Genomic DNA, 11,768 nt, shown 5'->3' on the forward strand with positions numbered 1-11,768 from the left:
TTCCATCCCCTTCCTGCAAGTCTGGCAGATCAAGACCATCCTCCTCTTCCAACCTCAGAATAGCCTCATATTTCTCACCTAATTGGCTCCTCCTGTTTCTCGCCATCCCAACCTCCACTGACTGTGCATTTCCTTAGACTGACTCTTTCCAACCATACATTCAGATATCTCCTCCTAAGCACTTTTCTCTACCCTCTTGATCTTTTCTAGGAATTAGGAGATCCAAGGGTTGTCATAATTTGCAGGTGAGAAGGCAAGGCACCCTTTGTGCTCTACCACTTGCCAGCTGGGAGACTGTGGGCAAGTTATTTAACCTCTCTGAGCCTTAGTTTCCTCACCTATAATATGAGGATAATGGAGCATCCTTCATATGGTTGATGTAAGATTCAGAGACGGTTTGTGGCATGTAATGATGAGCACTTAATAGGTGACCAGTAAAAGGGAAATGCCCTCTTATCACAAAAGGACGTAAGTTTCCCTACATTGTTCTTTCCAGTTGCAAAGGAAACGATGTATTCAATTGATCAAATTTAGCATCACCAATAGGAGGGCAACAGGACATCTTGTCTTCCTGGTATGACACAATAAGTGTTATACATGGTGGTGATGGTAGCACAACATTGTGAATGTAATGAATACCACTGAATTATATCCTTGAAAGTTGTTAAAATGGGAAATTTTATGTTGTATATACGTTACTAGTAAATTTTTTTTAAAGAACCCATGGAGGGAAGTGAACTTGGCCCAGTGGTTAGGGCATCCGCCTACCACATGGGAGGTCCGCAGTTCAAACCCCGGGCCTCCTTGACCCGTGTGGAGCTGGCCCATGCACAGTGCTGATGCATGGAAGGGGTGCCATGCCACACAGGGGTGTCCCCCGCATAGGGGAGCCCCACGCACAAGGAGTGCGCCCCATAAGGAGAGCCACCCAGCACGAAAGAAAATACAGCCTGCCCAGGAATGGCACCGCACACATGGAGAACTGACACAACAAAAAGAAACACAGATTCCCATGCCACTGACAACAACAGAAGTGGATAAAGAAGAACATGCAGCAAATAGACACAGAGAACAGACAACTGGGGCGGGAGGGGGGAAGGGGAGAGAAATAAATAAAAATAAATAAATCTTTTAAAAATAAATAAATAAATAATGAACCCACGGAACTGCACAACACAAACAATGAACCCTTAAGTTAAGCCATGAACTAGAGTTAATAGTGCAATTATAAAAATGTGCTGTCATCAATTTGTAACAAATGTTCCACACCAATGCAAGGTGTTAATAATAGGGTGGTACAGGAGAACCCTGTCTTTTATACATGATTGTTCTGTAAATCTACAACTCCCCCAATTAATTAAATAAATAAATAAGACATGCAATATCCCCTTATGAAGTATTTCATCACCAATAAATGTTGAAGTTTTGGACCACAGAGAGGTTCCACTATGGTTGGGGAGGAACACTGGTATGGGGTGTTATTGATGGGGGACACATGGTTGGGAGTTCTCCAGAGCATGTATTAGGGGACATAAAAGTGTTCTGATATATGTTGGGTATTTTCCTAGTAGTTACAGTTACAAACAACAACTGAGAGAGTGCTGAGTTCCTACCAAGGAGAGCTCTGTCACGTTCCTCAATGAGCAGCAATAATCTCCCAAATGCAAAGGCAAAGACCAACAAGGAAGCGTAGCTCAATGATGAGCCCTTGATACTGATGACTATGCTTATGAGCCTGTGTGCCTGAAATTTGAACTAGGCCTAGAGCTACAAGGTGCCTAAGAGTTACCTCCTAAGTGAGAGCCTCCACATTGCTCAAATGTGGCCACTCTCTAAGCCAAACTCACCATATAAATGCATTACCTGAGTCAACTATGACCAGCAGAATATCTCAGACTACATGTAGGATCATGTGATAAAACTGCTTTTTGACCTTGAATAAATGGGGGAAATGGCAAAGACAAATGAGTTTATATAGCTACAAGTTTTCAAAAGGAGTCAGGAGGTCATCAGAGAGGTCACGCTTATGCACGCCTCAGCCGGACCCCAGAAAAAGCCAAGGTAGATAAAACCTAGGTACTGGTTCTCCTGAAGGCTACGGAGATCCACAGGGTATATGGTCACGGCAGATGGATTTGGAGTTCTGTGCAATGTCAGTGGGCCCTATTTTGGAATTTGTGTTCTTGAGTGTGAATATGACCTTTCTATACATGCCTCTTCTGTTACTTTTACTGAACCTGTGATTGGTGCTAGGGATGGTGTACACTCAGGGGACTTGAATCTCTGGACTGACCATGTGCCAGTTGGGCCCTGAGCCTCAGTAGAGTTGCAACTCCTACTCTCTGGTTTGTTGGACTTATCCATGTCAGCTAACAGGGAGGTAAAGATGGTCAACCATCACACCAGGGAATCAAGAGTGCCTGCAGGGAAGTGGAATTGGCCCAGTGGTTAGGGCATCCGCTTACCACATGGGAGGTCCGCAGTTCAAACCCCAGGCCACCTTGACCCGGGTGGAGCTGGCCCATGCGCAGTGCTGATGCACGCAAGGAGTGCCCTGCCACGCAGGGGTGTCCCCCGCATAAGGGAGCCCCATGCGCAAGGAGTGCACCCGTAAGGAGAGCCACCCAGCATGAAAGAAAGTGCAGCCTGCCCAGGAATGGCACCGCATGTACAGAGAGCTGACACAAGATGACGCCACAAAAGAAACACAGATTCCCGTAAAAAATAAAAATAAAAAAAAAAGAGTGCTTGCGACTGTGAACAGAAGAATAGCTTCCATCATCCATATGGAATCTAAGCCCCCTCTTGATATAGAGGTGGAGTGGACATCACCATCCCAGGGTCTACAGAATGGAGGAATAAAATGTGGATTAGATTGGACTTACTGATATTCTACTATAAAACTATTGGGACTAGTAATAGAAGATGTAGCATTGAGGTGGAAAAAGTGGCCGCAGTAGTTGCTGAGGGCAGGGAGAGGGAAGAAGAGATATGATACGGGGGCATTTTTGGGACTTGGAGTTGTCCTAAATGATATTGCAGGGTAAGATGCTATACTTTATATATCCTGCCATAGCCCATTGAATGTACTGGGGGAGAGTGTGAACTACAGGGTAAACTATTATCCATGTGGTGCAGCAGTGCTCCAAAATATGTTCGCCAAGTGCGATGAGTGTGCCACAATGATGGAGGAGGTTGTTGGTGGGGGAGGAGTGGGGTGGAGGGATGGGGGTATACAGGAACCTCGTGTTTTTTAATGTAACTTTTTTTGTGATGTATATATCTTCAAAAAATATAATTTACAAAAATGATGGGGGTGGGTGGGGAGTGGGTTATATGGTAACTTATGTTTTTTAATGTAACATTCTGTGTGATCTATTAACTTTAAACAAAAAAAGTGTAAAAAAATAAATACAACTGCTAATGAAAAAAATTTAGCTTTGTGTTATATGCTAGTTTAAAAAAGAAAATATGTAGGGAAACGGACTTGGCCCAGTGGTTAGGGCGTCCGTTTACCACATGGGAGGTCCGCAGTTCAAGCTCCGGGCCTCCTTGATCCGTGTGGAGCTGGCCCATGCGCAGTGCTGATGCGTGCAAGGAGTGCCGCGCCCCGCAGGGGTGTCCCCCGCGTAGGGGAGCCCCACGCGCAAGGAGTGCTCCCGGGAGGAGAGCCGCCCAGCGCGAAAGAAAGTGCAGCCTGCCCAGGAATGGCGCCGCCCACACTTCCCATGCCGCTGACAACAACAGAAGCGGACAAAGAAACAAGACGCAGCAAATAGACACAGAGAACAGACAACCAGGGGAGGGGGGGAATTAAATAAATAATAAATAAATCTTAAAAAAAAAAAGACAATATGTAATATAATGTAAAAAATAAAAAGCTTTTATGATGGATTTTGTAAATAGATTTGTTACAGGATGACCTGTTCTCTAGTTCACTTCAAATGGATGTAATTTGAATAAACTCTGTATAGTAAAGGATCAATAAATGATTTTTTTAAGAGTTCAAAAAAAAAATAAAAAATTAACCTAATCAAGCCTCTAGGCTTTCTGTATCTTCTATGTCCAATAAGGTAACCACTGGATACATGTGACTATTGAACTTAAAAGATTTCTCAAGCAACTGAGGAACTAGATTTTTAATATAGTTACTTTTAATTAACTTAAATAGGCAAACATGCCAATTAGCTACCATATTGGAGAGCCCAGCTCTAGATGTAAATTCCAGTTTACAGAAAATAGAAGGGATAAAGCAGCAAGTTAAATCACAAAACCTATAAAACAGTCTTGGGACATTTGGGGAAAACTGAGTTATAGAATGGATGGTAAATGACTCTTTGGAATTCTTCATCTTCTTGCACATGAAAAGGGTACTGTTCCCACTATTAAGAAACGCATGCTGAAGAATTTAGGGTGACATGCCACGCTTTCTGCCACTTAGCTGGTAAATGGTTGGGCAAATGGTGAAAGCAAATGTCATAATACTAATAATTGTTAAATCTAAGTATCTAGAGGTGGAGGATCTATGGAGGTTTGCTGGACCATATTTTCAAGTTTTCATTATGTTAGAAAACTCTCATATTAAAGTTGAAAAAGGGGTAAAAGATAAACTTTAAATAGTCTGCTGAACGCTGCTGTGGTAGGAAAACTCAGGTGTTTGGTGAAAACCCAGATTGTGTTTTAGTAGTACCTTAGCCACATCTGAAATGGAAACACCTGGACGTAATTGGCTAAACCCTCCGTCTTCCTTGGGTGCCATCCCCTACACACACACACACACACACACTCACACTCACACACACTCACACTCACAGAGCTTCCTTCTTCCCTGCACCCCCTTCTCCTGGCACCTGCCCTCAGCAGTACCCTTCTCTTCCCTTCCTGATCTCTCTCCTCCCCCTTGCGCACAAGTGCGTGTCCTGCTGGCGAGGCACTTTGTAGATGAAACGTGCTGGGGCCCCTAGGGCCCAGGAGCTGGCAGCCTTTACACAGAGGCGGGCGCGGGCCACTCCACCATGAAAGCATATTCTGGAGACGCGTTGGGCCCGACTAACTGCCCAAGCCCATAAAGCAGAAAATTGTCCAAACTCCATCTGCATAGCCAAGCCCCTTAGGCTCCGAGCATAAATAGGGCCGGGGCACCTGGGCATGCACATTGGGCTCTTCACCAGGATCCAGACCACCTATCCTCCACTCCGCATCCCAGCCAACCAGAAGCACCATGACCTGTGGATCAGGATTCTGCGGCCGCACGTTCACCTGCGCCTCGGCCTGCGGGCCCCGGCCTGGCCGCTGCTGCGTCACCGCCGCCCCCTACCGCGGCGTCTCCTGCTACCGCGGCCTCACCGGGGCCTTCGGCAGCCGCAGCGTCTGCGGGGGCTTCCGCGCCGGCTCGTGCGGCCGCAGCTTCGGCTACCGCTCGGGCGGCGTGTGCGGGCCCAGCGCGCCCTGCATCACCAGCGTGTCGGTCAACGAGAGCCTGCTGACGCCCCTCAACCTGGAGATCGACCCCAGCGCACAGAGCGTGAAGCACCAGGAGAAGGAGCAGATCAAGGGCCTCAACAGCAGGTTTGCTGCCTTCATCGACAAGGTGGGTGGCCCCTGCGCGGGGACCAGCTGGGTGCTGAGGGGAGGGTCGGAGGCTGGAAACTGCCCACACAGCTCCCAGTCGGATGGAGGAGACGGAGGTAGAAGAAACAAACTCCAGAAACGCCGATTCTGAGCGTGGAGGCATGATTACCAAGCTGGGGCAGAGCAGCCGGCAGGCAGACAGCACAGAGAGAATGTCAGAGAGGCCTGACCCCGCCACCTCTCGCTGCCCAGGCTGATGGACAGACAGAGCCAGGGCCAGCCGAGAGATGCCGGGGCGATAAGAGTGTCATTTACCCACGCAGCGCACGGTCCCCAGACCAGGACAGCCCCGCGCCAGCCCTGATTCTCCCGCAGGCCGCCCTGAAGCTGAGCGTGTGGTTCTAGGGGCTGAGTCAGGACAGGGTGGCTTCAGCCCCAAGGGAGCAAGCAGGGCCCCGGGAAGGTGGCTCTCCTGTGAGACCCCCAGCAGGGAGGGGAGAAGCAGGGGCACCGCCTTCCCTTTGTCTGGTCCCACCGCCTAGGACAATCGTCTCTCCCCAGCTGGAGGGACGCGGTCTGGCCCAAGGGGAACGGTTAAGCCGGAGCAGAAGCCCTGACTTGTCCTGGCCTCAGGGAGCTGGGGCGGGTCTCAGACCCAACGTTATCTGGGCACCGAGAACCCAAGGTCCGGCCGAATCAGCTGCACAGAGCAACACTGAGAGGCTCCTCTTTCCTTGAAAATCGGAGTATGCTCTAGTGGCTCGGCACTGCGATCTGGCTCTCATATGTACGTTGTCCACTATCCTTCCTGGGAAGTCCATCCTGCACCATGGCTCGTGGGAGAATTTCTGAATTTGAGACCAGATGCTACTCACTAGTGGACTGAGTTCTTCTTAATGAGAAAACCAGGGTCACATCCAGCGCCCACATGATCAGCTTCCACCCACTTCCCATCTGCCACTGAGCCCCTGGGCTGTGACTTACCAGCACGTGCAAGCTGCCACCACTGGAAACTGCCCAGGCCTCCTGACCCTGTGCCCCCTTCCCATGGCAGGTGCGCTTCCTGGAGCAGCAGAACAAGCTCCTGGAGACCAAGTGGCAGTTCTACCAGAACCGCAAGTGCTGCGAGAGCAACCTGGAGCCGCTCTTCAATGGCTACATCGAGACGCTGAGGCGCGAGGCCGAGTGCGTAGAGGCTGACAGCGGGAGGCTGGCCTCCGAGCTGAACCACGTGCAAGAGACCCTGGAGGGCTACAAGAAGAGGTGAGTGAAGGAGGATGGCGGCTCTGCTTTGGCATCTGTCCTCAGGGCCAGCTAAGCCACTCTGCAAATACCTCTTGCCCATTAAGACCAGTAGAAACAGAGAGACTGAGTGCAGAAATAATGGGGCTTGGTTAATTTCCCAGAGCCGTATCTAGTAAGCAGGTGAGGAATTTGGGTGTGAACAGACAGCTTCCTGGGGTAAAGGCCATCATTTGGATTATCCAGACCTCCCCCAAACTCATCTTTTTGGCCTTTCCTCCGGTGTGGATTTCTATGATTGAAAGCATTTACGGTGCTGAAATTTAAACCCTGGTAACTGGAGGGGTGAGATGAGTGAGGGTGAGCTTGAATGATCAGGAATCCTTGCAAGCACACCCCAGAGAGACTGGACAAGGTCTGGGCAATTGCACCAATATTTAGGGAGCATGTCACGCGCACGCGGCCTTCAGAAGCATATGGTCTAATCCAGGCTGATCCCCCACGTGGACCCAAGGCTGCAGGGCTTGGAGGTTTCCCTGAGGCTGTGAAATGTGCTCCCTGGGCTCCTTCCAGGGAGCACAACATGGAGAGGATCCCTCCTGGGGCAGGACCCATCCTGCTCTGGGGCAGGGCTCTCACTCAGGACCATGTCCCTGCCGTCTCCTAATGCCACCTTCTTCCCTTGCCCCCAATCTCAGGTACGAGGAGGAGGTGGCCCTGAGGGCGACTGCTGAGAATGAATTTGTGGTTCTCAAGAAGGTGGGTGTCCACCTTTGATTCTGGTTTGGAGGCTGAGCTGGGCACCATGGGAGGGGAAAGTCCCCAAGGGAAGCGGACAGGGCTTTGCTCGCAGGTGCTCCCAGGCTGAAGGGGCACTTGGGCCCAGGACACAGAGCTGTGGAGCCAAGGGCAGAGCTAGGAGAAGCAACAAGATGTGGGAGAGTGGGTAGCAGAGCCGAGCCTGAGTTGGACAGGCTTCCTGGAGATCAGGAGAGGGCCGGTCATGAGTGAGGGAATGAGCTGGTGGGCAAGAGGAGAGGATATCCCAAGGCACAGATGCCCAATGTGTGGCTCAGAGTGGAGCCACAAAGGCCTGAGCTGGACCTCCAAACAGGAAGCACAAACAAGGGAGCCTAAGGGTACCACTGGAGAGCAGAGGACCAGCACCTGGAGAACAAGGGCATGTTTCTTGTGAACTCAACTTCCACGTTGAGTGGACTCCTGGGGACCTGTGAAGAGGGCATCCAGGCCCTGGAGAAGAGGAGGGTTTAGGGAGGATTCAGGTTCTCCTTTTCTGGCCTTTTCTGACTGGCTAGGTCATGGCAAAGTGGAGGCAAACTCATCCGAAGGTGCTGTCAGGAAAGTGAGCCCCACGTGGTGGGTGGGTGGACGGGGCCGTGGCATGTCAGGACACGGGTCTCGTGGTTGTCTGAGCTGGTCAGGGACAATCCTGCGCAGCACGAGGGATGGAGGAAACGGCCTTCTGAGGTTGTTCTTTCACAGGACGTGGACTGTGCCTACATCCGCAAGTCTGACTTGGAGGCCAACGTGGAGGCTCTGACCCAGGAGATCAGCTTCCTGCGGCAATTGTATGAGGAGGTGAGAGGGCATGATGCAGCGGCTGGAGGCAGAGAGGGCTCCAGCTCAGAGCTGCGATGCTTCACTCTGGCTGGGGCTGCAGGCTGTCTATGGGGGCAGGGTCTGGGCTCAGGAAGGGCCCAGGAAGGGGTAAAGGCTCTGTAGGCCAGCCTGTGGTCTGACCAGGCTTCTGCCAACTTCCTCCTCCTGCAGGAGATCCGTGTTCTCAACTCCCACATCTCAGACACCTCGGTCATCGTCAAGATGGACAACAGCCGGGACCTGAACATGGACTCTATCGTGGCCGAGATCAAGGCTCATTATGACGACATTGCCAGCCGCAGCCGGGCTGAGGCCGAGTCCTGGTACCGCAGCAAGGTGAGTGAGTGGCCCGAGACACCTGCTTTCTAAACACGGCACTGGGAGGGAGGCAGGGTATGTACTAGGAAGGGCTTCTGTAGTCTGGAGATACTGATGCCAAAGACGATTGTGGAGTGTCCTTCCCTAGGGATGTGTAGGTAAAGGCAGACAGCAGGGTGGGTTGGCCTGAGCAGGGCTGCTACGCGTGGTTGAGCAAGCTGAGCACTGCACAACCTGCACAATTATGTGTGGTGTCCTGCATGGGTAGGATGTCCCATCCTGTGCCCCATGAGCATCTCTGCTTCTCTCCAGTGCGAGGAGATGAAGGCCACGGTGATCCGCCACGGGGAGACCCTGCGCCGCACCAAGGAGGAGATCAACGAGCTGAACCGCATGATCCAGAGGCTGACGGCCGAGGTGGAGAATGCCAAGTGCCAGGTATGGGTCTGTTGTGTCCACGACCAGAGTGGCTGGGGGCTTACCCAGGGCCACACAACCAGTGTGTGCACAATCTGGAAATCCCATTCATTCTCCAGCCCATTTACCTAACTTGAGTCCCTGGTTCTGGTAACTCCGGGCAACCCAGGAGACATAGGCAAGTAGACCCTTTTGCTGGGGTCTTCCCAGCCAGGTGGGAGAGACTGGACAAGTCCAGAGGCCAGATAGAAGCCCTAAGACCATTACCTTCTTTATTCTTTCCGGGTTCCCAGAATGCCAAGCTGGAGGCCGCGGTGGCCCAGTCTGAGCAGCAGGGCGAGGCGGCCCTCGCCGACGCCAAGGCCAAGCTGGCGGGGCTGGAGGGCGCCCTGCAGAAGGCCAAGCAGGACATGGCCTGCCTGCTCAGGGAGTACCAGGAGGTGATGAACTCCAAGCTGGGCCTGGACATCGAGATCGCCACCTACCGGCGCCTGCTGGAGGGCGAGGAGCACAGGTGCGTCCAGCACTGCCCACTCCCATGCCTAGAACAAGCCCTACATTTGTCCTCAGCTGGGCAATGGCCAGGGCTCCCGAAGGAATCTAGTCATTTCTCTCTTCAAGAGGAGCCAAGTGCGGGAGGTAGTGGCTGGGGCTGCCCTTCCCCGCAGGCCCTCTGCCCCCACCTCCCTGACCACTGTGGACAAGACTTCAGGAGCTCCACCAGGAACCCCAGCCCAGCCACTCATGCTGCCCTTCTCTTCCTCCCTTTCCAGGTTGTGCGAAGGCGTTGGGGCCGTGAATGTCAGTAAGTAACTAGGGCCTATGGAGGGAAGGCAGAGCTGGGAGGGAAGGCAGAGCCTGGAAGAGGCCATTCTCTAGAGTTACTTCTAGAAAAGAGTGGGCTGCCCATACAGCTGGAGAGATTCCTGGTCACACAGAGGAGAGACCACAGTTTGGGGATGAAAGGACCTGAAGTTGTCAATTAAACAAGCTCCTGACTTAAATCCCCAGAGCTCATTGCTTGGGGAGGGATAGTAGCGGGGGAGGCAGGATGACGCCCCCCACCCCAGAATTTTGACTTGGCCTTTGTGGTTTACAGGCGTCAGCAGCTCCCGCGGCGGGGTGGCCTGTGGTGACCTCTGCGTGTCCGGCTCCCGGCCTGTGACGGGCAGCGTCTGCAGCGCCCCCTACAGCGGGAACCTGGCTGTGAGCACTGGCATGTGTGCCCCCTGCAATTCCACGTCTTGTAGCATGAGAACCGTCGGCATGAGCTCCTGTAGCATCAGCTGCCGGAAATGTTAAGCGCCCCAATCCAAGCCCAGGGCCCCAGGCTTCTTTTCCTGCCTGGCCCGCCAGGCCCCACCCAGCTCCCAGGACTGGGGTGAGCACTCAGTGGCTTGTCTTGCACTTTGAAACGTCTGTTCCACTCCCCACTTCTCACTGCTCTGGGTGAGCCCCTCCTCTTTGGCTCTGCCACACTGTACTGAGAAAGGCTACCAAAGAGAGACGTCCCCTGGGTACCCACAGAGGGGACTCGGGGCAGGCAGAGCCAGGCTCAGTCCCGCCCCACCCCCCAGCCTCTCTCCTTTCTCCTCTGCCCTGTCCCTCTGTCTTGATCTGTGTGTCCAATAAATCAATGTAGCTAACCTCGGACCTTGTCTCATCTCTGTTAACCTCCTCAGGGGTCAGGGAAATGGAGGGTCCCCAAAGTCCCATGGAACAGAGAAAGGCCCAGGCCTGGTGCCCCAAGTACAGTCCCCTATCCCTGGGCTCACAGCAGTCTCAGATTTAGCCGGGAGTTGTGCTAGGCCCAACACAGTGTAATTTTATCCACACAGCCTTAATGATGATCAGCTTCTACCTTGCAGATGACAAAACCGAAGCTCAGACACAGTAACTTGGGCAGGGGCCCACACTTACTTCTAGGGTACACCTGGGGTTTGAGCCTCCATGACTCTCTGCTCATTTCCCTAAGCCACTGTTGCCTCCCAGAAAACATCCCGAGCATGTCTAGAAATGGATGATGAAAATTGGATTCTTCAACCTAAGGAGACTCATGCCTGAGTAATTTATTGGAATTTTTAAAGGGGAACTACATGAACATGATTTAAGCTTCCAAAAAGCCTTTGACATGGCTATTTTTCTAAATGGAGTCACTTTTGAGTTTGGAGATCTGTCAGAGTCGATACATTGCTTCCAAGGCAGAAAACAGCACAGAGAAAGAAAAGGATGTGGATAAGAGGTGAGAGCATAGAGTCTGGAGCCAGACTGCCTGGGTCCAAAACTGCGCCCTGGGCTTTCCTGGTGGAGTGGCCTTGGGCAATTTACTAACCCTCTCTGTGCCTCAGTTTCCAGTCTAAACAGAGGACGACTCTTTAAAAGACCACCTCCCTCATGGAGTTGTTAGGAGAAGTGGCTTAGTATAACATAAGATCCTTAGACAGTACCTGCCACAAAATAGTCATTGTGCATGTTTATGATTCGTATTATTCTCTTGCAGAAGGTAGAGTGGAAGAACCTCCAGGGACTGGGGCCAGGGTCAGCGTCCCATAACACTTACCTCTGTGATCAGAGGTTGCAAGTATAGAGAGAAAGTTCCA

At 51.9% G+C, this 11,768-nt stretch overlaps 1 protein-coding gene across 1 annotated transcript; it reads left to right on the top strand.

The window, feature by feature from the left end:
* The first annotated feature begins 5,221 nt into the window (after nucleotides 1–5,221).
* LOC101417294 (keratin, type II cuticular Hb1) lies at nucleotides 5,222–10,470 on the top strand. Its single transcript, XM_004460949.1, has 9 exons — nucleotides 5,222–5,590; nucleotides 6,626–6,834; nucleotides 7,512–7,572; nucleotides 8,317–8,412; nucleotides 8,605–8,769; nucleotides 9,064–9,189; nucleotides 9,462–9,682; nucleotides 9,942–9,973; nucleotides 10,268–10,470. Exons 1-9 carry the CDS (start codon nucleotides 5,222–5,224, stop codon nucleotides 10,468–10,470), a joined length of 1,482 nt encoding a protein of 493 aa, XP_004461006.1.
* Nucleotides 10,471–11,768: the final 1,298 nt, after the last annotated feature.

The sequence above is a fragment of the Dasypus novemcinctus genome, chromosome 12 (assembly GCF_030445035.2).
Source record: "Dasypus novemcinctus isolate mDasNov1 chromosome 12, mDasNov1.1.hap2, whole genome shotgun sequence".
Lineage (NCBI taxonomy): Eukaryota > Metazoa > Chordata > Mammalia > Cingulata > Dasypodidae > Dasypus > Dasypus novemcinctus.

Bases quoted from the DNA above. Each gene is read 5' to 3' on its own strand.
- LOC101417294 (XM_004460949.1), top strand. From the start codon at position 5,222: ATGACCTGTGGATCAGGATTCTGCGGCCGCACGTTCACCTGCGCCTCG. The intron at 8,413-8,604 runs GTGAGAGGGCAT...CTCCTCCTGCAG, and splicing joins TGCGGCAATTGTATGAGGAG to GAGATCCGTGTTCTCAACTC. The intron at 9,974-10,267 runs GTAAGTAACTAG...TGTGGTTTACAG, and splicing joins CGTTGGGGCCGTGAATGTCA to GCGTCAGCAGCTCCCGCGGC.